A 20496-nucleotide genomic window follows, 5' to 3' on the forward strand; every position below is an offset into this window, starting at 1 on the left:
ACACTGCGCTCTGTGAATGTGTTAATAGGTGAACATAACAGATCATGTCAGGCACATTGAGGCCACTCAGGCAGTAAATTGAGCTATATAAGTAAACTCAATTGACCGGTTCATTCAAAGTCAACATGCTTACTATTCTATACGTCCGTCCTTTGCGCTGCTTTATCCAAGTTAGTGTCAGAAGGTTCCACATCATAAACTACTTTTGATGCATCATTTTAATTTAGGACAATGTACCTTTGTGATAGGACACCTTCTCAGGTGTACCATAGGATGGGCCAGGTTTTACAGTCACCGATTAGCCTCAAAGGCATGTTTATTGTTGGAGTACTCAGAGAAAGCACACACAGAGACACAAAGAGAACACGCATACTCCAAATAGAAAGGCCCCTCAAACCCTGACTCAAATCAGGATCATTATGGTTGTTTGACAAAAGAGCCCTTCTTCTTAGTACTGAGGTACATTCTGGTTTGGATATAGCCTACAGTTTCATTGATGTCTTGGCTATACAACTATGCAAACTTATAAAAAAAAAACATCAATGTTTCATATTAGTGCTTTGGACGAGATTTTTCTCACATTTTTAAGGCATTTCTATATTGTAAATCTGATTTTTAAAAGATTAAACGCACATAAGTTATTTCTTCCACCTTTTACACTGATTAACAAATCTGCTGAGTCAACATGTACTCACATAATCAGGATAAATACACACGGACTAAAACTGCCTCAGCAGAAATGGTGTTTCGGTCGGATGTAACACTTTCCCTAAACATTCAGCAATAAAGCTTTATCAGCTGTGATGATATTCAAGCAGCTATGTGTGATGCAGGAACTGATACTTGATGATCTCACATGGAGTTGATCACGTTTTCAAACGAAAGTGGCCCAAAGAACGAAAGAGGGGAATTCATAACTGCCGTCGCTGTGCAGAAAGAAGCACGAGGTCTGAATGAGAAGCAAAGATCTGTGATGTAATAATAATCTCAACCACATTCCTGCTATAGCCTTAGCAGAAGGAGATCATTATCAGAATCGTGTCGCAGTGTCTCAAATTCGTCGCAGAGAACGTGGTTTAACAAGACCTCATGGCAACCATTTCTGTCGCTCTCATGTCGCATTGCTTTGGTGCTTTGACAAGTCAGAGAATAAATTGTAGCTGAAGGAATAACTTGTCAGAGGATGTTCACTTACAAAAATGCGCCACATCCTCAGATTTTCCTTTGTTTTGCTCGCAGGATGCCTCTTCTGGCTGTCCTTTCTCCAAGTATGATTGCAGTCGCCTGCATCAAATAGACCGCAAAGTTATCCAAGTCTCATCTGGTTTACTTTGTGTAGTTTCCCCATCGTGTCGCCTGTGAGAGAAGGTGAGTGCTTGTTACCGCTGCCACTCAGAGGCCGAGTTCATACCTCCAGCGGATTAGATGCTGCAGAGACATCAGAGTGTTTCTTAAACCAGGTTTGATGGCACAGCTCCGGCGGGGATGGAGCGAGTTCTCATTACTCGTCATCAGGAATCACTACAGTGTCTCGCCTGCGTGCGTACTTCATGTTTCTTCTAATGTCACTTCATAATGGACCAGAGGAGGTCCGTGCAGTTTTGTAGCAAAATTCCTAACAATTTGTGACTTTCCTTTTCTTCTATCTGATTATTTTCTTGCTCGTTTCCATTTTCTTACGATGTCAAGACGACATCTTTCAGCTTTTTCCTCAATGGATCCTCTGGTAATGGGAGCAGCACAGTAGTGTAGATATTAGCACTCTCACCTCTTAGTGAAAGGTAAAAAGGTCTGAGCAGGGCTTTGGTCTCTTTCTATATGGACGTTGTATATTCTCCCTGTGCATTGACTGGATTTCTCCAGGTCCAGTCGTAAAACATACATTTGAAGTTAATTGGTGAGACTAGATTGCTCTAAATTGTGCATGAGGTTATTCCCACCTTGTTTCCCCTACCCCCCCCCCCCCCCCCCCCCCCCCCCCCCCCCATCGTCAGCCACCCTTGCAAATCTAAGCTGGATGAAGCAGTATAGAATATAAATGGATGGACTCACATTTTGATCCTGCAGCAAATGTCTGAATCTTGTGCAAAAACAAAAAAGTTGAAGCTCAGAGTTGATCTCTATATCCAATTCTTATATCGCAGACATAACAGAGCCTGCAGACATGCTGCTAGGCCCTCAGTTCAAAGGTATCTAATCCACACTTGCATGCATCATAACAAAACACGCAAGTCTTTCTGAACCAGAAATTTCACTTCGTCAACTTGAAGAAAAGACGATTTCTAAATCGCATAGAAACGTGGAGGATGCTGCAGCATCCTTGTTGATGGGAGAGAAGAAAATAGGACTGAACCTGGACTCAGGAAATATTTCCATTCCCCTTTCAGTACAAGATGAGAGTTGGAACATCTTCTGTCCAATGTCATGCTAAGTTTCACATATTTATGTTTGTTCCAGTGAGAAGAAGAGAAAATGGTCTCAAGTGTTCATCCGTCCACTTTATCTGCTTTATCCAACCCAGTGATGCAGTGTGCCGGAGTCGATCCCACACAACTGTGGGTGGAGGAGATGCCCTCCGTCCATCAAAAAGCACACCGACACAGTTACACACACACTCACACATGCTGTTAATTTAGAGACACCACTTAGCCTCAAAAATATGCTAAATAAATAAAAATTCCGTGCAAAGCCCCGAAGCTCAGCCCGGACTCAAACCAGAGAGACCAGAGCGCTAACCACTGCAGCACAGAAGTGTCAATCATCAGTAAAATCACGTATAACTGAGTAAAAAATTATTCCTTTGTAAAATATTAATCTATAATCCCCATATCGTCCTCATTGTAAGTCATGTCTGTGTGAGAGCGTTTTCCCTTTTTTTCTCTCAACTCATGAATAGGAATATTTTCCCGTTCTGATTGCAAGCCATCATGAATGTTACCTAAAAATCTGAAGTATTCTTGTGCTGGTTACATAATTTTACAATAAGATATCAGGTATATAACGTCTGCAATTGGTTAGACTTATTGGTTTTGCACTGAAATGTAGTTTTGTCCTTTGATTAATCTCAAATAGACCAAGCATAAACTGAGTTCTAAAATATGTCTTAAGAGGAGAAGAGCATGCTGGGAAATTGACCTCCCCGTGACCCCATAAAGCACTAATAGATCCAAAACGCTATTTGCTTTTCCAATGTATTGTTCAGTAGAAATCACTTTTAACGGAGTGAAGCCTATCGATAAAACAACATCTTACCATTTGTCGCAAATGAAAAATAATAGAGTAGTTCTGGAGACTCTAGAACTAAAAGATTATTACATTTACTTTTGTAAATGAAAGAATTTAAACATAGTTTTTGTTGTGGAAATATTGTCAACAAAAGTTAAAGAATTTGACGGTAGAAAAAATACTCAGGATCAGTCCCAGTACTGAACCCTGTGGGACGCCACACACAATCTCTGTGTTTTTTGTTTTTCTTGAAGGGTATCAACCTATACTGAGCAAATTTTTTTTTTTATTGGAAACCATCAGTTTCATTGTCTTCTGTTTTCCTCTGCGCCTGTTTGATTGTAGCTGGCAATAAGGCTGAAAACCAAAACGATTTAACAGTCACCATTCTACTTTCTGCTCCTTATCCTCCTGCTAGGATTACGTCCTCACAATGAAGCCCAGTTCGGCCCCTCGTTCCCTCCGACCTGGGTGAAGGAGGCCAGCAGCCTCACCTTGCAGTGCACCTTCAGCCCAGCTCTGCTGCCCTTCCAGCAGGACGTCACCTGGTTCAGAGACGGTCAGTTTGATCACACACCAGGCACATTCTTCAACACTCTTTAAAGCTAAAGCCCCCCCCCCCCATTTCTTTCTGCAGGCGTTCAGCTGCTCCCGTCCAGCAACGTGGAGATCAATACATGCGATGACATTGCAACCATCACTTTAAATGCTGCGTACAAGGAGCATGAGGGTGTTTACTCAGCCAGACTGACGACATGGGATGGAGAAGAGGAGCACAGTGCTTTTGTCTATGTCACTGGTGAGAACCCAGTCTTTTATTGTTGTAAAACACATGGCGGTTACATGTGTTGAATTTACTAAAACAACCCATGTGTAAATACACTTCTGCTGTAAAGAAAGAAAGAAAAGAAAAGTAATGTTTGAGAGTCTTACTGGCTGAAAGAAGGAAGAAATTGTGTGTTGGACGAGTCGTTCATCCAAGAGAGTAGGGGAGTGAAACAGTGGTTTGAAGTGAAGGGTTTCAAAACACAATAAAAGTTGTTTTAAGGCATACGAGGATGAATTTTGTAGACCTTCTGTTGACTAAAGTTCAACTCTGTCCCAGGCGTTTAAGTTGCATGTTCTCTCTCTTTTCACTCTGTATTTCTGAAACTCGACAACCAATAGCTGACTCAGGATTGCCTGTAGGGCAGGATGTGACTGCTTGTCTATGGCTGTTCCTCAGGGTTCAATAACACACAAAGCTGGTTTGTTTTATTACCAAATACTACCATGTGTCTACTGTGCAGGAAACATGTTCTTTTACTAGTTGGTGGCTTGTTTTTTAATTATTTGTTGGCATTATGACTGGAAGCTCATCACACACTCAGCGTGTCCTTTAGAGACAACATGTCGACCAGCCTGTCAAACTGTGTGCTGTGCTTAAAATGCTGCGCTCTGTCCTCAGTAACTGGCAGATAAGAAGCAGTGACCTTGAGAGTGACCTTGAGTCACAGTTTATTATGGATCTATATAATGGGATGACCATTTGTTGTCTCAAGCTGAATAAATAGCGCTTTTGCACACACATATCTCCCAAACACTATTTTTATCCTACAGATATTGGTTGTGCTTTCATTTCCTGTCGGCAAACTGCCCTGATTTATACGGAAGAAAATGCACCATCAATCAAACAGTTCTGCAGTGGAGGGCTTGTTAACTTTGTTCAGTGAAAGTGTATATTCTTCATAGACTACTACTTTCTTGCATATGTTGGTTGCCCGCATGCAAATGAGCCCGGCGAAACAGCTCACAGCTGACTCATCGAACATCTGAGATCCGGGCAGCCCTGCACTCGGGCTTGGCACATGTACAGTGTGTGTTTCGATGTAATGCGAAGGCTCATTCTTGTATGGTCGCTACCCTCAACTGCCAAATAACAGCATAATGCAATCTGAATCATTCATGAGCTTGGCAAACACACACTTCACATTTGTGCATCGAACAAATAAATCTTCCTGCAAAGCTCCTTTTTAAGATCTTGGCTCAAGCCCCCCCACCCCCACCCCTCTCTCTCTCTCTCTCTCTCTCTCTCTCTGCCCTGCTTATTAAGAAGTGTGTTCTTCTCTACAGCTGGAGGTACTAATTAGAGAATCAGGGAACTTCTCTGCATGTGTTTTCTCCCTCATTCAGCCGTTATATTTTCATTACAAATAGGTATTACTGAGGAGCAAAGAAACAATTGAGAGACGAAAGAAAGATAGGCAAATGTTGAGTGAAGGCGGGGACGCAAATGTAAAAGAGGCAAAGGATGTGCTTGATGTTGACTTAAGTCTCCTGTTGGTAAAACGTGTATTTGCAGCCCGAGGAAAAGGTTTGGGGACATGTCACATCCTATCCTTTCAATCCGCTTTGCATAATTTCCTCATCTCCTTTTCCTCCGTTTCCCCCCCTGTGTCATCAGATTGTTGTGATCAGCATAAGCTGGCTAACGCCACGTGTGAAGGCTGCAAAGAAATCGATTATTTTCATCATCAAAAGATGTATTGTAAGATTTGTAAAGTGTCAGAACTATAACAAGCTCACAGGTATGTAGGCAGGACATTTCACTCTCCGATTCGAGAATATGAACAATCCATCCATCCTCTAGTCTACGCCGCATTATCCACCTTAAGGCCTGATTTACTGAAAGTCTACGGGTGCAAACACGTGTGGAAGCTGATCCAACACATGCACAAAATAAATCACGCCAACCATTTAGCTGTGTTTGCCTTCATGAGCATGGATTATCTTTTCTTTGCTCCACATCACGTTAAACACTACAAGTAATTTATGCTAATACATTAATGTACAGCATGCAACGTGATTTACATCTTAAAATGACTGCGTTGTTTATAATTGCATCTATTTTGTAAGGGAGGTGCACATCGGCTCACAATTCAGCAGAGAATTGACACTGTTGTCAGCTGCCCTCCAACTACTTTTATTTGCGGACTTTTCTAATTTGTGCCTTTTTTTGGTCTTGCATTCTCTTCTGAATCTGTTCTCCTGCTTGTTTCGTTTTCCGCTTTGAATTTGTGAAAGACCACCTCTTATATTGTGTTTCTATATTTTATTTTTTGCTCATTTTGGCTGATTTATTTGCTGTAAATCTCCCGTTTTGTTAACTTCCTCCACCAACAGGTCCAACTCCACGGTATCACACTTCATTTTGTGCATGTGGAAGAGCATTGCTCCATCCAATCATGCAACTGAACAGTGGAACAATACCTTTTCCAACAGAGTGTTCTCATGCTAATATGGCCTAAAACCCATAACTTGAATACTCCTTGTTGCACATGTTGCTTCTTCTATTAATCTTAATGGATCATCTGCAAAAGTATTAGGATGCTCATCCATTCAACGACCAACACATATACACACATGCACACCTATGAGTAATTTAGAGCTACTTGTCTGCCTCAACACACATCTTTTTGGACTGTGGGAGGAAATCAGAGTACTTGGAGAATGCAGAAACTCTATGCAGAAGCACCCCTACAGCCCAGCCAAGGACCTTCTTGGCTCGGCTGCCACAGGCTCAATGTTTAAATCAACTATATGAACTCAAATCATCCATCAAACATTCCCTTCTCCTGTCAGGTTTCTGCATGCCACGTATTTCTCAGAAGGTCCGTTTCCTCATTATTCCTCTCTTTAACTCTTCTGCCCTTGCTCCAGATGCCGCGGCTGCAGTGCTGGGAGGTCCTGCCTCTCCTCTGGCGGTGGAGGTCGTCGACGTCAACAAGGACTACGTCTTTCTGACTTGGCAGCCGCCCAGCGCCGACGGAGCTTGGCCTGTTGAGGGGTACATCATCGAGAGGTGAGAGTTCAATTCGGCCAGTGGCAGATTTGTTCAGCGTTACAATTTGTTGATAGTCTTCAAAAAGATCACATGAAATAAAAATGGAACCTGAGATTAAATGTTGTTTCTGGATGTTGGAAGCTCTCATCGCAAAGTTCTTTTGTTGTGTCGTGCCCTTTAACAAGCAGGATGTTTGGGACAGGAACAGCTTCAGTCATGTTCACAGTGAAAGTGAAAAATGAAATGACTTTGTATCTGTATAGAAACAAAGCAAACACAAGGAGAATTAAAAGAAGGAATTTTTTTATATTGACTTTATTACTTGATTTTACTCCATATATTTGATGTATTAATTTATATAAATTAGACAATCATTTGTACCAATAGTACTTAACAAAGACTTTCAAATCATTTATTTTGATTTAGATTTTTAGATTATTTGAAATTCGTAAATGTTGTCTTTGAAACAAACTAAAATGGTTAATTTATCCACTCAAAAATCCTTATGATTACTTCATTCTTTTATGAATATATTGTGTATTCCCCTAACAAAAATGTCAAATAGACCAAAAATAAATTGACTTTCCTTTGGATTTCAATGCAGTACATTTCATTTCTATTGCTTAATTGTCATTACCATGTCACCTCAATGGAAGATATAGAGGCATTAAAATAAAATGAATGCAGCGCAAAGGTTTTAGTTTCACTTCACTGAATTCAAGCATTGAAACTTCTATCAATTTTAGATGTGTTACACGTAAACCTTTTGATTCATTCTGTTAAAAAAAAGAATGATAATTAGATAAATCAATGACAGAAGAGGCTTTAAGTATTGCAAGTACACTTCTGACATTATAATTCTTTGAGATACACATAGCGAGAAATCCAACAATTCCTCCAATAGCTGCCTCCAGACTGTCATGATGACTCACAGTCCAGATTCTCCCAGGACTTAGTAGTTCTATAATTGAGTCACAAAACTTTTTCTAAAGCGCTAATGCAAAAGTGATGCACCGATACAAACTCTTAAAAGTCTTTACAATTCCCTCACAAAGTTATTGCAGCGTACTCTCATGAAGAACAACCATAAAATTAGCAGCACATAGCAGAGTGAGCTGTTTCCTCCAGACTGGGTCCAGTCCTGATGGCTGGTTTGGGATTTGTTTAATTCCCTGAAATAAAACACCAATCAAAAGGTCGGCCAGGAGGACGGAGGGGAGGCAGAACATACTTGGCACAGGACTCCACAGAAAGAAGTAACACCCATATCATAATTGTCCTCATTAGAAAAGCATTTATTATTATCATTATGTTAAAAGAAACAATAAATGCGATAAGAACAATAAAAAGATCACATGAGGCAGGTTGCTGCATGGAGCACTAGATGGACATGGGATGAAAATACAAAGCAAAACACACAAAAATGTATAGAAAGCATTCTCAGTTGACTCTGTGTTAAGACAGGATTCACCCTTTCCAGAGTCATTTCAAATGCATCTATTTGGACTGTGGGGAAAACCTTTGGATCTGGAGAACACACATGGAGAAAATGCAAACTCTCACACAGAAAAGTTAAATATTTACTGCAGTCCACAGCTCAGGGCTTATTGGTTATAGCACCTCCAGGAAGAAGTTTGACAGATTTTTGTCAGAAAATGAAAATCAACATTGCAAAGATTGCTTGGGCTGTTTGTCCAGGTACTCTGGTTTCTTTCCATAGTTCAAAGAAACATGGATTTGAGGTAAATTGGAGTCTCTAAATTTGCCCGTATGTGTAAATTTGAATTAGGTTTTCACAAAATATGACAAATCTGTTGTTATTGCAATATCGACATGTGCAATCCACATTTTAAAGAAGGATGTAAGCACAATAAGCTATGTTTTCATGCACTGTGCATTCGTGCGCTGCATGCCAACAGCCCTTCTGCCCTAGATGACCGCCCACGTGGCAGAAGTTAGTGCCTGAAGTCACAAAGGCCGTGGAGGGAATAAACAGAAAAAAGAAACACAGGTTATCACAGCTGATGTAAATTTGGGGCAAGAAAAAGAGCACTATTATTTGGGTGAGGAAACCTCAAAGCACGAAGACAAATTTAATGTATTCAAGTGTTCGTCGATTGTGAATCATATCAATATCACATTACTCGCATGCTCACCTCACATCATGCAGACCAAAGTATTATAAAAGAGGGACGGATATGTTCGATGGCAACCTGCAGCTTGCCACATATTTTACTGAATGATTGGGGATGAGATAGTATAAAAGATGAAAAAACTCAAACTCTAGGAGAAAGAATACGGAAAGTCAATGGGGAGTAAGAGCGGATGGGGGGGGGGGGGGGGGGGGGGCTGTGATTATCATCTTTTCGATTGCTTATTGACTGGGATTAGTGGACAGCTCTTCCCAATGACTATGTGTCTGTCTTCAAAAACATTTAGATGGAAATTAGGCTCGAGAGTATTGATGAAAAGTTCTAGGACTTCTCTTTGTCTTTGCATTTCCAGCAGTGCACAGAGAATAACTCTCCTACAGTGAACTCGCACTTGGTCAATGTTTGTAGAAAAGTCTTGTTTCCGATTTGGCCTCCAGTTCTTTCCCCATGTTACACGTCAACAATTGACTGTAAGGTTAAATGGCCGAGCCTCATCTGGCTGTGTGTCCGGCCGGTGTAGCAAGAAATTGGTTATTGTAATATCCATTTGGCTGCGTTCACAAGAGATGGATGGCGTGCATGATAATTATCAGCCCTCAATGCTGCGTTAACAGCAGAGTCAAAGACTCTCGCGGGAAAACAGGTGCTGCACTTATCACTAGCTCCAATCAATCAGGATCATCGTGTACATGTGTCTGTATGTGTGTGTGTGTGTGTGGAGGTCTGAGAGTTGGTTTTGTGTGTGGACCCATGAGCGGTTGTGCATCATGAGTACCATTTTTATGAGGCCAATTTTCGTGTATTTTGGTGTTTGTTCTTGCATGTCTTCTTTAGTCACCGTAGAGGATAAAACTCCTGAGTGTAATTGGTGCCAGAGACAGAAAAAGAAAATGTGAGATACCTCCCAGTTCCCTAGCAACCCCTTTCTGGTTAGAAAACAGTGCTCTTTTCTACCTTTTTTTTTTTTTTTTTTTTTTTACTGTGAGTGGCAACAGTTTATCAATGTTGTATGATGGGAACTAGGATTCTGAATAAAAACTGATTCTGTGTTGTGGATATTTGAAGGATGTTTTATTTGCACAGAGGTCTCCTTTCACAATTAAAGACCTTGATCGGTACAGACTTGTTTGTGTGCAGTAAAAGGATTTACAGTTGGTAATTCATCCTAGTACAACCTGCAGCCAATGTGGTTTCAAAATCCTTTGCCATATACAAACTGCCTCTCTTTTTTTTACAGCAGAAATGCTCTAGCTGCAGAATTGATTTGGCTTTCTCTCCCTCTTTGCCTCTCAGATGTGACCTCGGTCATGGTGAGTGGGAGCGCTGCAACGTGAATATTCAGAAAACGTGCTACTACCCAGTGTCTGGGCTGAAAGAAGGAACTCGGTACCAGTTCAGAGTTCGCGCTGTGAACAAAGCTGGAGCCGGACGTCCGTCCAAAGCCACTGAGCCTATAGTCACGGCAGACCCCCTGGAGCCCACCAGGACGATGGGTAAGAAATTAAAACAGTTGGCATTGTCATAACGAGAGGCATATTCAACAACCACAGCTAGAGTGACACATGAGTGACAGATCCAATCAAAAACCAACAGGCAGATTTGATGAGTTTGGTTTCATCCATTTGTAGAGTGAATGCAAAAAAGAAAATTCAATTTTGTTATTTAGGGTTTTAAAAAGCTGAGATCAGAACAAAGTCGCAAAAGTAAAGAGTTGCATTGTCTTACGTCACCGCCAACGCAGCGACAGATCAGAAACTTTGATCCAAAGTTATCAAGCAGACTTGCATTTACAAAATGTATCCTCATTTCTACTCAAAGCTCATCCTCAAAGATTGTTGAAGCGTCTGCCAACAGAGAGGGAGCCAATCCGACAAGATACCAAACCCAAACTCTGCGTTCCATAGGTTTATTGTAGAAAAGCCCAGGGGACACAAGGAAATGCAGGGGAAACAGGAGCAGCAAGACAACACCGAGAACCGAGGGAGAGGGGTTTAAATATGCAGGGACGGGGTGGACACAGGTGGAACTCATAATGACAGGAGCACACCGAGGGAGAAGACCATTGGTTAATTGGAAACATGAGGTGAGACACAGGGGCAGACAGGGGCAGACGCCTGACAATACCTCAACTTTAATGCACTTTAAAAACAACCAAAGCCGAAATAAAGTCTCTTTCATCAATAATCAGAAAAACACAATCAATGAAACAATAAAAACTAAATCTAAGTCTCACATTGAGTGGAAAGCCAAAATGTTAAAATGCTTTTAAAGAGTGGTGTTAAAAGAGACAGTGGAAGGGGCTGTCCAATGTACAAAAGTAAATTGTTCTATAGAAAAGGTTCTGTCCTCTTTGAGCCTCAGCTTAGACCTTGGTACCATCGGGAGCAGTTGATCAGCCGACCTGAGGCAGCAAGCAGGAGTGTAAAGATGACACACCTCCAAGTATGAAGACAGGGCAAGATTAATTAAACATTTAAACATGACTGTGAGAATCTTAAATTAACTTTAAAGTGCAAAAGCAGCCATGGAGGAAGGCTAGAAGAGGAGAGATACAAATTCAATTGATTTTGTTTTTGAGACCAGCACACTTTGCATTAAGACCGTTCAGCTTTTCAAATGTAAATCTTCTTCAATGACATGATGTTTAGTGTTCGGCACTCCTGCTTTTTGTAATAATAGGACATTTAGCTGAGTCCTGTGATGTAGATGTTGTGGCAAACATACTAAGTCACTGCCTGAACATTTTTGTCCTTCAAGGTTTTGTGGTGGAAGCAGAAGATAAACAACAACTGTTAGGATTTGATAAGGGCAAGCTCATGAAGGCTGGATGACAGGGTCACAGCGTCTCTAAAAGTGCTTGTTTTGTGAGCTGCTCCCTGTCTGTGCTGGTCAATGTCTCTCAAAGGTCCAAAGAGGAAAAGGCAGTGAACCAGCGACAGGGTCACGGGCAGTCAAGGCTCAATGACTCTCATGGGTAGTGAAGGGTGACCTGTGTGGGCAGATTCCAAAGGAAGGCCTACTGCTAGTTCAAACTGCTGCATAAGTATACACTGGTTCTGATATGAATTACTTACAAAACAATCTGTTTGTTGGGTACGTATAGCTGAAGATCCATCACTGGGCCCATGGAGAACACCAGTCCATAACTGACAGCACCAACATTTTAGGCCTCAGAACTGGATCACAGAGCAATGAAAGACGATAGTTTGGTCTCATGAATCTTGTCTTGTTTGGTAGTATGTGGATGGATGGCTGCGTGTTTGTCACTTATCTGGGGAACAAAGAAACATTTGGTGAATGCAGTGTGGGCAAAGTATACCTGGGAAATTTAGTGTCCTGCCATCTATGACATATTGACCTTCTGCCCATGCTCATGAGTGGCCTTCTGCATGATCATGATGATTGAAGAGCAGAACAAACAGTTTGAGGTACACACACTTAAAATACTGAGATCTCAACTCACCTGAGATTCTTTGAAATATACTGGGCAAACTAGTCTACCTCACAACTTAAAGGATTTCAAAGATCTGATGCAAACTTCTTGATCCTAAATACAACGCAAAGAAATCGGCGGCAGATGTACTGCAGGAGTGCAGATTTAAGTCTCAGCTTATACAGCCGAAGAGTCATTTCTACTTTATGACAGCTTCTAGCTATGGAAACTTTTCAAAATATTGTTTTGTATTTTGAAGTTTCTCTGCTGGACAGACGTGAACGATGAGATGTAATGTGGATCATGGAGTGTGTGTGTGTCTGTGTGCAACAAGGTGGACAGATGGACTCTGGTCCGATGCCGTGGATCATTAAGCACAGTTGAAGGACAGACAGAAGGTTGACAGGCCTCCGGCCTGTTCTCCGTTCTTCCATGTCACTCGCTCTCACATATTTCTGGCTGTCTTTCGAATCACAGCTCCTCTGATATTAACAATAACAGTGTTTTCACAGGCCTTCGTATAACTTCATTATCATAATGTATTTTCCATCTTCTCTTCCTCTGCCCCCCCCCCCCCCCCCCCCCCCCCCACCCCACCCCACCCTATCTCTCTCCACCCGACAGTGGTCAAAGTGCACGGGGGAAGGACCATCACCGTCACAAAAGATGACCTGGAAGGTGTGAGCGCTGCATTCTTATTTCACTACATAATTTACTCATCAAATAAGAGCTCTCAGTCTTCGAACATCTATGTTATATTAGCGCACACGGTGCCGCCACCTCCTCGCCTGTAGGTTGCCTCGGGCTTTCGGCTTAGTGCATCTTCATATTATATTTAACAATGAGCTGCAGTAATTGTATGGCCCAGGCAATGAGCATTTGCACCATTTACAGAAGTGAAAAGAATGAACAGTCCCCGGTGGTGTCCTGGTAAATGCACATAATGGCCTGAGGTAATGTGAATGCCCATGAAGAGGGCTGATAACCTTGGCAATGTAACTCGCAGGCAGAGGGAGATAAAAGCGTGAGGGGGAGAAATGCATGCAGCTGGAGAATATATGTGGGAAAGAGGGTGCATCCATACTTTCTTCATTTCGGTTTTTAATGGAGATTTGCCATATAGAGCATGTATGTGTGTGAAAAACAAAGAAGACATGGAGAAGGATTTCTGTCCACTGAAGGTGCCACAGAGCATTTTGATTCACTTAAATGTTGAGTTTGAATTCAGAGATACCATTACAAGGATAAAGATTAGACTGTATGAGAAATTATGGTCTGTGGATATTTTGACCCCGCTTACATATCGTTTCAAGTAGACATGTAGCCTTTGGCTTTATTTTCTGATATAAAAACCTGTTTTTAATAGATGAATTAAATTCTGTTGGCGAGTGTGACCCACAGGCTACAGAAGACACTTTGTACCTTACAAGTGACGCTCTGTCAGCAAAGTGTGAATTAATACAATGGCAATCAGTGAGGTCAACTTGTTCTGCAGACCGTAAAGGGAACACAGACCTGTGCTTCAGTGAACTGTGGTCTTACAATCCTCACAGTCTGTCCCTGGTCGAACATAACGTCTGCAAACTGTGATTATAAATCACACCCGTTAGATCAATTCAGGGAGGGGGGGGTAGGGTTCTCAGAGTTTTTCAGTTAAACCAAGTGAACCATGTGAACTCCTGAGTGGGAGGTAAAGACAGTGCCTATGGTGCCAATATCTGACCAAACAACTGGAGCTTCGGGAAACACCAAACAACCTCTACATTAATAAAAAAAAAAAGATGTCTTTGTGTCATGACTAAAGGCCAGTGTGGGTCCAATGTTATGACATTCAATCCCTGGATGTGAAAATCAGACACTTTCAGTAAAGTATATTAATTTTATTCAACCAAGTAATCATAGAAAAATGTAACTAGTCAGGTAAAAAACAAATGCTCGGATGGTGCGCTCACAAATACCTGGGAAGCAGGAAAGATCCCAACAATGCAAAGAACAAAGCAAAGTAATGGCTGTACAAGTGTGTAAAAATGCGGTGTGAAAAATAAATTGCACCTTTAAAGCTTTATTTCATCTTCCACTTGGTTGATATCTGTGATCTTGAGTATGTTTATGCCTTCTGATAAGAGTGATGACGCTGCTGTGTAGGAGGTGGGAATACTGGGAAAGTTGACCTTCCCAACTGGGAGCAATCCCAGTTCCCAGCTGCGTACATACATGCGTCATTAAACTACATCCCAACAGTTCTGCTTGGGGAGAAGTCAATCAATTTAAAAGCTGAAATCCTATTTTTTTCAACCCTCACAAATGACCAACATATTTATCTTGAATATCTAGAACTTTTTTTAAAGATTGTTTTTTTATCAAGCTGTCCTACCAATCAATATGTTTTCTTTTGGGCTGATAGCAATAATCTCTTTAGTTGGTATTGTGCATTGTAAGGATGGAAAAATCACTTTTCTCACACCTTGTTCAGAATTTTCTTAATTTTGACTAATTTTACACTTTCCAATGTAATCCAAAGGTTGCAAATAGAATATTTGATTTGTTTTTATTTACTTTATTTATTTGTATTTGTTGACTCAATCACCTTTTTGTAATCAGTCAGTTGTCTTACGGTTTTGGCTTTCTTCATCATGTCAGTCTATGTCGCTGTTGAACACATGCAAAGCTACGTTGTCATCATTTCACATTGATTTCTAAAATACTTCCTCTCACACAAACATTATAGGCACTTGATTTTTGTGCTGCTATTTTAGACAAGACCCCGTAATGTATGTCATCACTACATTACAGGTACAAATCACACACACACACACACACACACACACACACACACACACACACGCACACACACACGTGCCAGATCAGTGTCTCTCATTTCACTGCACCCTCTTTGCTGCGCCTCCTCTCTGATCCACACTGCAGCTCAGTTCGCTCTTCTGGGGATACAAACACGGTGACTAGCAGAGTGAGGCAGACAGTCACAAAACCCAACACTTTGGGTTTAATCTCAACTCTTCCTTTGTCCTTGAATCAGCTGGAGTGCCGCAGAAAGCGTGCTGACTCAAGCCGTTTGACTGTGTTATCTGCTGTTCTTCGGTATTCCGGAGTGGAGGTGAAACTGGGTCAGGTGCTGTGTATCTCACCCACTGCGTGCTTGACTCAAATCCAGCAGATGAAGCATTGAACACTGACAGAAACGGGAGAAAAAAAGCTGGATCACTGCCAACAATTTTTTGGACTCTATATGACCTTGTTCTAACTTTTTGTCTCGCACCGTCATCCTCATCCTCCTCATCATCATCCTCCTCCTCCTCCTCTTTTCAGGTGAGGTCAAAGCTCCTTTCCCTCCCACGGACGTCCATGCCTGCGAGGTGAGCAACACCCACGTGGTGCTGAGCTGGGTCGAGCCTGAACCGAGAGGCCGGGAGCCGCTCACCTTCTACGTGGAGAGGGTCGGTATTCACATCCCACGCACAAATGTTCACATTATAGTAAAGAATTTGGAGGGTCTCACTGAAAACTGTAAAACCTCCGTCATTCCGGGAGAGAGTAAGAATATTAGCTTCAAATCACATTAGTGCCACGTATTCTCCAACAGGACGGGAGGTTTTTGTAGAGATTTCTCACATTATAAACTCACCTGGAGAAACAGTAAGACAGGCGAGAAATAGGTGACTCATCTCATTCAGGCGATATTTGGTTTATGACCTTTACGATGTTTCTATAACACCAACATTTAGAACAGCATGGTACAATTTCAAACTGAAAGCAAACATCTGAAATTGGAGAACTGGCTGCTTGCAATCATCACGCCATCATAGCGCAACACGATAAAATTAACACAACGTGAAAAGGTTGCTCATTCTCATTAATCACATCTCAGGGATTGATTCTTCACTTTCATTGGAACACTTGCTGCTTTTGTATTAAACCCCAAACTTCAAACTGGTTTTTTTTGTTCAGGAGGCTTCAAATGTATTTTAAAAATGTAATATTTGTATATTTGCTCTTCATTCATATGTTAAAATAAAAAAAAAGTAAAATAAAAACCCTATAGCTTTCACGAATTTGTTGATATACTCACTCATTTGCTTATACAAGTGTAATCTTATTGAATCTGTATTGGAGTCGTTGAGTTTTCACAAAACAAGCTCAAAATGGACTAATTAATATTCAAACTTCTTTTGAAGCCCCACAATGCGCTCAAAAACGTGTTGCTTATATTTTGATTTGCACTCATCACGGAGAACCTTCAGCAGATCATTTATATATTAAAAAAAACAAAACAGCTTCTTTGTTTTGTATCGTGCATCTTTCTGCTCAGTGAAGACACAACAGTAGAAACAAAAAGAAAACACAGTTTGGTTTGGGGAGGGACTTGAAGTTTCAGCTCAATCATTCAGGTGGTGCAATCACAGCAGAACAAGTGAAATCAGTGGTCTGCAGAGGCTCAATCAAAACTCCATCACAGTTATTCTTATTCGGCTTTCTCAGACGTCACGCTAACTGAATGATTGAGCCGATCGTGCGGTTTTTATACTTCTTCCTGCATCGCAATATGAATCTCGTGGCTTCAGAATGACAAACATGACAGCTTTGAAATTAGTTCAAGAATTGAATGCATTTTTTAAGAAATAGGAACTTTGTAATATTCATGCTTTAGGTTAAACCGCTATATAATATCACATGTGATGTGGAAAGGTAGCAGACTCGTCATGTCAATCTGCAGCTCCCTGCAGCTTTATGAAGCGTTGGCTTCCTCAGTCCCATGGCACCATTTTCAGCTGCGGCAGGCAGCTGTCTTCAGTGAAAATAAAACCGGAAAAACTCGGTCTCCTCCACCTGGATTGCACTAAACAGCATACAAAGAGACAGCAGCGAGATGATGATCACAGTGGAGCAGTTAGTTTGACGACAGTCCCCGCTCAGCTCAGGGCAAAGGAGGGAGGATTGGGTCGGTTAGGCTGATGGAAGCATGACTCAGATTAAATCCAGATGCTGATTTGCGTAAGCTGTATGTTAGTAAGTGAATGATATGAAGAAAAAAAAACCTGTCTTTTGAGCTTACAGTTAAATATTTTTTTGAGTTATTTATTAGTTTGATTTGCTCTTTTTATGACTGTGCTGCACAATGTCAGCGCTCCATACTTGTATAAGGGGAATACAGTGTCAGTCACATATAATAGCAATGCTATTGCTGCCATCTAGTGGTGATAATGAATATGAAACACCAACTTTTTAGCATGTTGTCTTCAATATTATTATTATAAACCCAAACAAATGTAAACTATTTCAATCAAAGAAGAAAAACTGAAGTAATTTTGCTTTTGGTGGATCGTTTCTTTGTTCTAACATAGCTTTTCGATGATACCACTTTCAAATGATCCCCTGGTGTACAAAAAAATGCATTTTTGAGACGAGCAGCAGAGCAGAGTACAGTATGGGGTTGTGCTCATGAAACGTTGCCAGAACTTCCATGGGAAAAAACACTTTTTTTTCTGCAGTTGCTGCTGAGCTTCTGTTATCCTTGGGCTTTAGTCGTGTTCAATGGCGCCATGTGAAAAGGAAATAATCATATGGGATTTATTGCCAAGAAGTCAGGGGTTTCTGAAGCTTTGTCTATTCTAAAGTTTTCAAAATCAGACCTACGGATTCCAAATAAAACCATAATGAGACAGCGAAGACAATCTAGAGCAGAACTGTGAAAGTGTCCATTGGTTTTCTTTTAAAGGCTACAGATTTTGTATTTGCTTGAGAATGAGTGTGTCCACAAGTGTTTGGCATCGCCTCTTTAACTCCTTTACTGGATCAGGGATGTTGCATGTTGGCAACTATAGAAACCTTGAATCTCCCATCTTTCTGAAACATAATCATATCAACAGTTCTGGGTACCAGGAAGCAGTATATTAAAAGTTTCTGTGAATAATAAACACCTTATCCTGTGGCATGTTGAACGTGATCAGGACCATAATTACCTGGTTTCTAAAAAAGTGTGTTGAGATAAATATGATGCATTACTACTTTATACTTCTTGACTTAACTGAAATGTATTACTCCACCATTCAGCCCCACAATGAAGACCTGATCATCTCCGAGGTGATTGCTCTGGCTAAGAATGGCCGGACGTCAACATTCATATTTTCTGACTCGTCACACTGAGCCGGAGCCGATCCCGGCTGAAAGTGAACAAAGGGCACAAAAAAACGCAATCACTCACATGTACACATTCAAATGATGATGGGCAATTTGGATTGATAAAATAAATGAAGAAAACCACGGGAAGAACACGAAAACTCTGGACAGACAAGTTTCGAGCCCAGAGAGCAGCATGCAAACCACTCCTCCACTGTGCCACTCGCTGTCGTCAGCTCCACCAAGTGAAATATGACAGCGAACATTTCAAATACTCCCAGTGTGCAAAAACAAACTTTACTACTGAGAAAACCTGTGTGTGGGGGATTATTTATTTACTGTAAATATGTTTCATGGCAGGAGATCTTTTGCTTTTTAAAGATTCTGCTCAAAGGGACTTAAAAACTTTAGAATGACTTTAGAATGGCACCCCTGTTTGTAAGGATCGTGTATTTTTGGGAGTATGTAAGTTGCATCCAGGAAACTTTGCAAAATCTCCTTTGGAAACTTATAAAGGAAGTAAATCGGCTTTTAAAAGAGTGTAAGATGTATTCCCAAAAAAGCATTGTTGCAACAAAGAAACACAAATTACATTGCTTGTTATGCAAAACTATACCAAATGCTTCTTTGCTTTTTGCAATACCGATGCGTAAAAATTGTATACACAAGTGTGAGTATACCTCCAACTGTTTGTTGGGAAACGGGCGGCGTGCTGCTGGAATGTGAACTAAATTAGCGGCGCGCTTCTGACAACGGCGCTAATTAAAACGACGTGAGGGAGAGGGGACGAACGCTCACGCCCACTCACACCACGGTGGTGTCAGTTTAACCGGGGAATTTATCTCCTCATTAAAGGCACATAGACCTCGATGTTGCTCTCGTGTGCCAAGTGCTTTGGCATCAGGGTCTTCATTTTCTTGCTCGCATATCAAGGTGTTTTTTTTCTTAGGATTTGCCGTACACGGTCACACAGACACTTATATCAGCTTTATTAAGGCATAAATATTGATAGTGCCTTTGAAAATGGTCCATAGAACGGGTATGGCCACTCGTTTTTAATTTCTTTTCGCCGCTCAAGATTAAAACTTCAAAACTGTAGAAGAGAAAGCTTTTTCCCCTCCAACATATCGACGTATGCGGACTGACCCGTTCTTCACAACAATAAAAAAAAAAAGGCCTCCACTATCCAATATCTACCCAGACGCTCAACAGCTTCTGGCTCAAATAATCAGAAAACTGCCACAGGAAATAGGTTTTCATTGAAGCTTTATAAGTTACGGAGCTAATAAAACTGTCAAATCTGTCAAAGGCATCTGAAATTACTGAAGTCTGCTGCCTCACTTCCACTTATATAATGAAGGAAACATTCAAATATCATCTTTGCCCTTGAGGAAGCGCTTTATAAGCACTGATCTGTTTGACATGCCCTTCTGTACCGTGAGGTTTTCTCCCCCAAACAAAAAACCCAGGGAGGAAAATAATAAGATCAGAGTACTGAGCAGAATAACCAAATAGAAAGAAAAAAAGCACAACATGATCAATGTTAATTCTTTCTCTTTAGTTAGTTTGTCTGCATTTCCTCATCTGTCTTTATATTTGTTCCAACTGCCAGTCCTTGTTCCTCTTTGCCCTTGTCTATACAAGAAGAGGTTTGCTCACAAACTCCACAATCACCACTTATGGAGTAAGCGATCAATCTGGATTGAATTATGGGGCTTTTTTAAAGC

General features: G+C 41.1%; 1 protein-coding gene across 1 annotated transcript in view; it reads left to right on the forward strand.

The window, feature by feature from the left end:
• The window catches only part of myom3 (myomesin 3), a 78411-nt gene that overhangs the window by 28046 nt on the left and 29869 nt on the right, over nt 1–20496 (forward strand). Inside the window, exons 9-14 of the mRNA XM_080471007.1 lie at nt 3644–3784; nt 3863–4024; nt 6925–7066; nt 10495–10694; nt 13259–13312; nt 15962–16089. Of these exons, the coding sequence (XP_080327133.1) occupies nt 3644–3784; nt 3863–4024; nt 6925–7066; nt 10495–10694; nt 13259–13312; nt 15962–16089 (827 nt within the window). The remainder of the gene's footprint in view (nt 1–3643; nt 3785–3862; nt 4025–6924; nt 7067–10494; nt 10695–13258; nt 13313–15961; nt 16090–20496) is intronic.

Source organism: Lipophrys pholis (genome assembly GCF_963383615.2).
Source record: "Lipophrys pholis genome assembly, chromosome: 9".
Lineage (NCBI taxonomy): Eukaryota > Metazoa > Chordata > Actinopteri > Blenniiformes > Blenniidae > Lipophrys > Lipophrys pholis.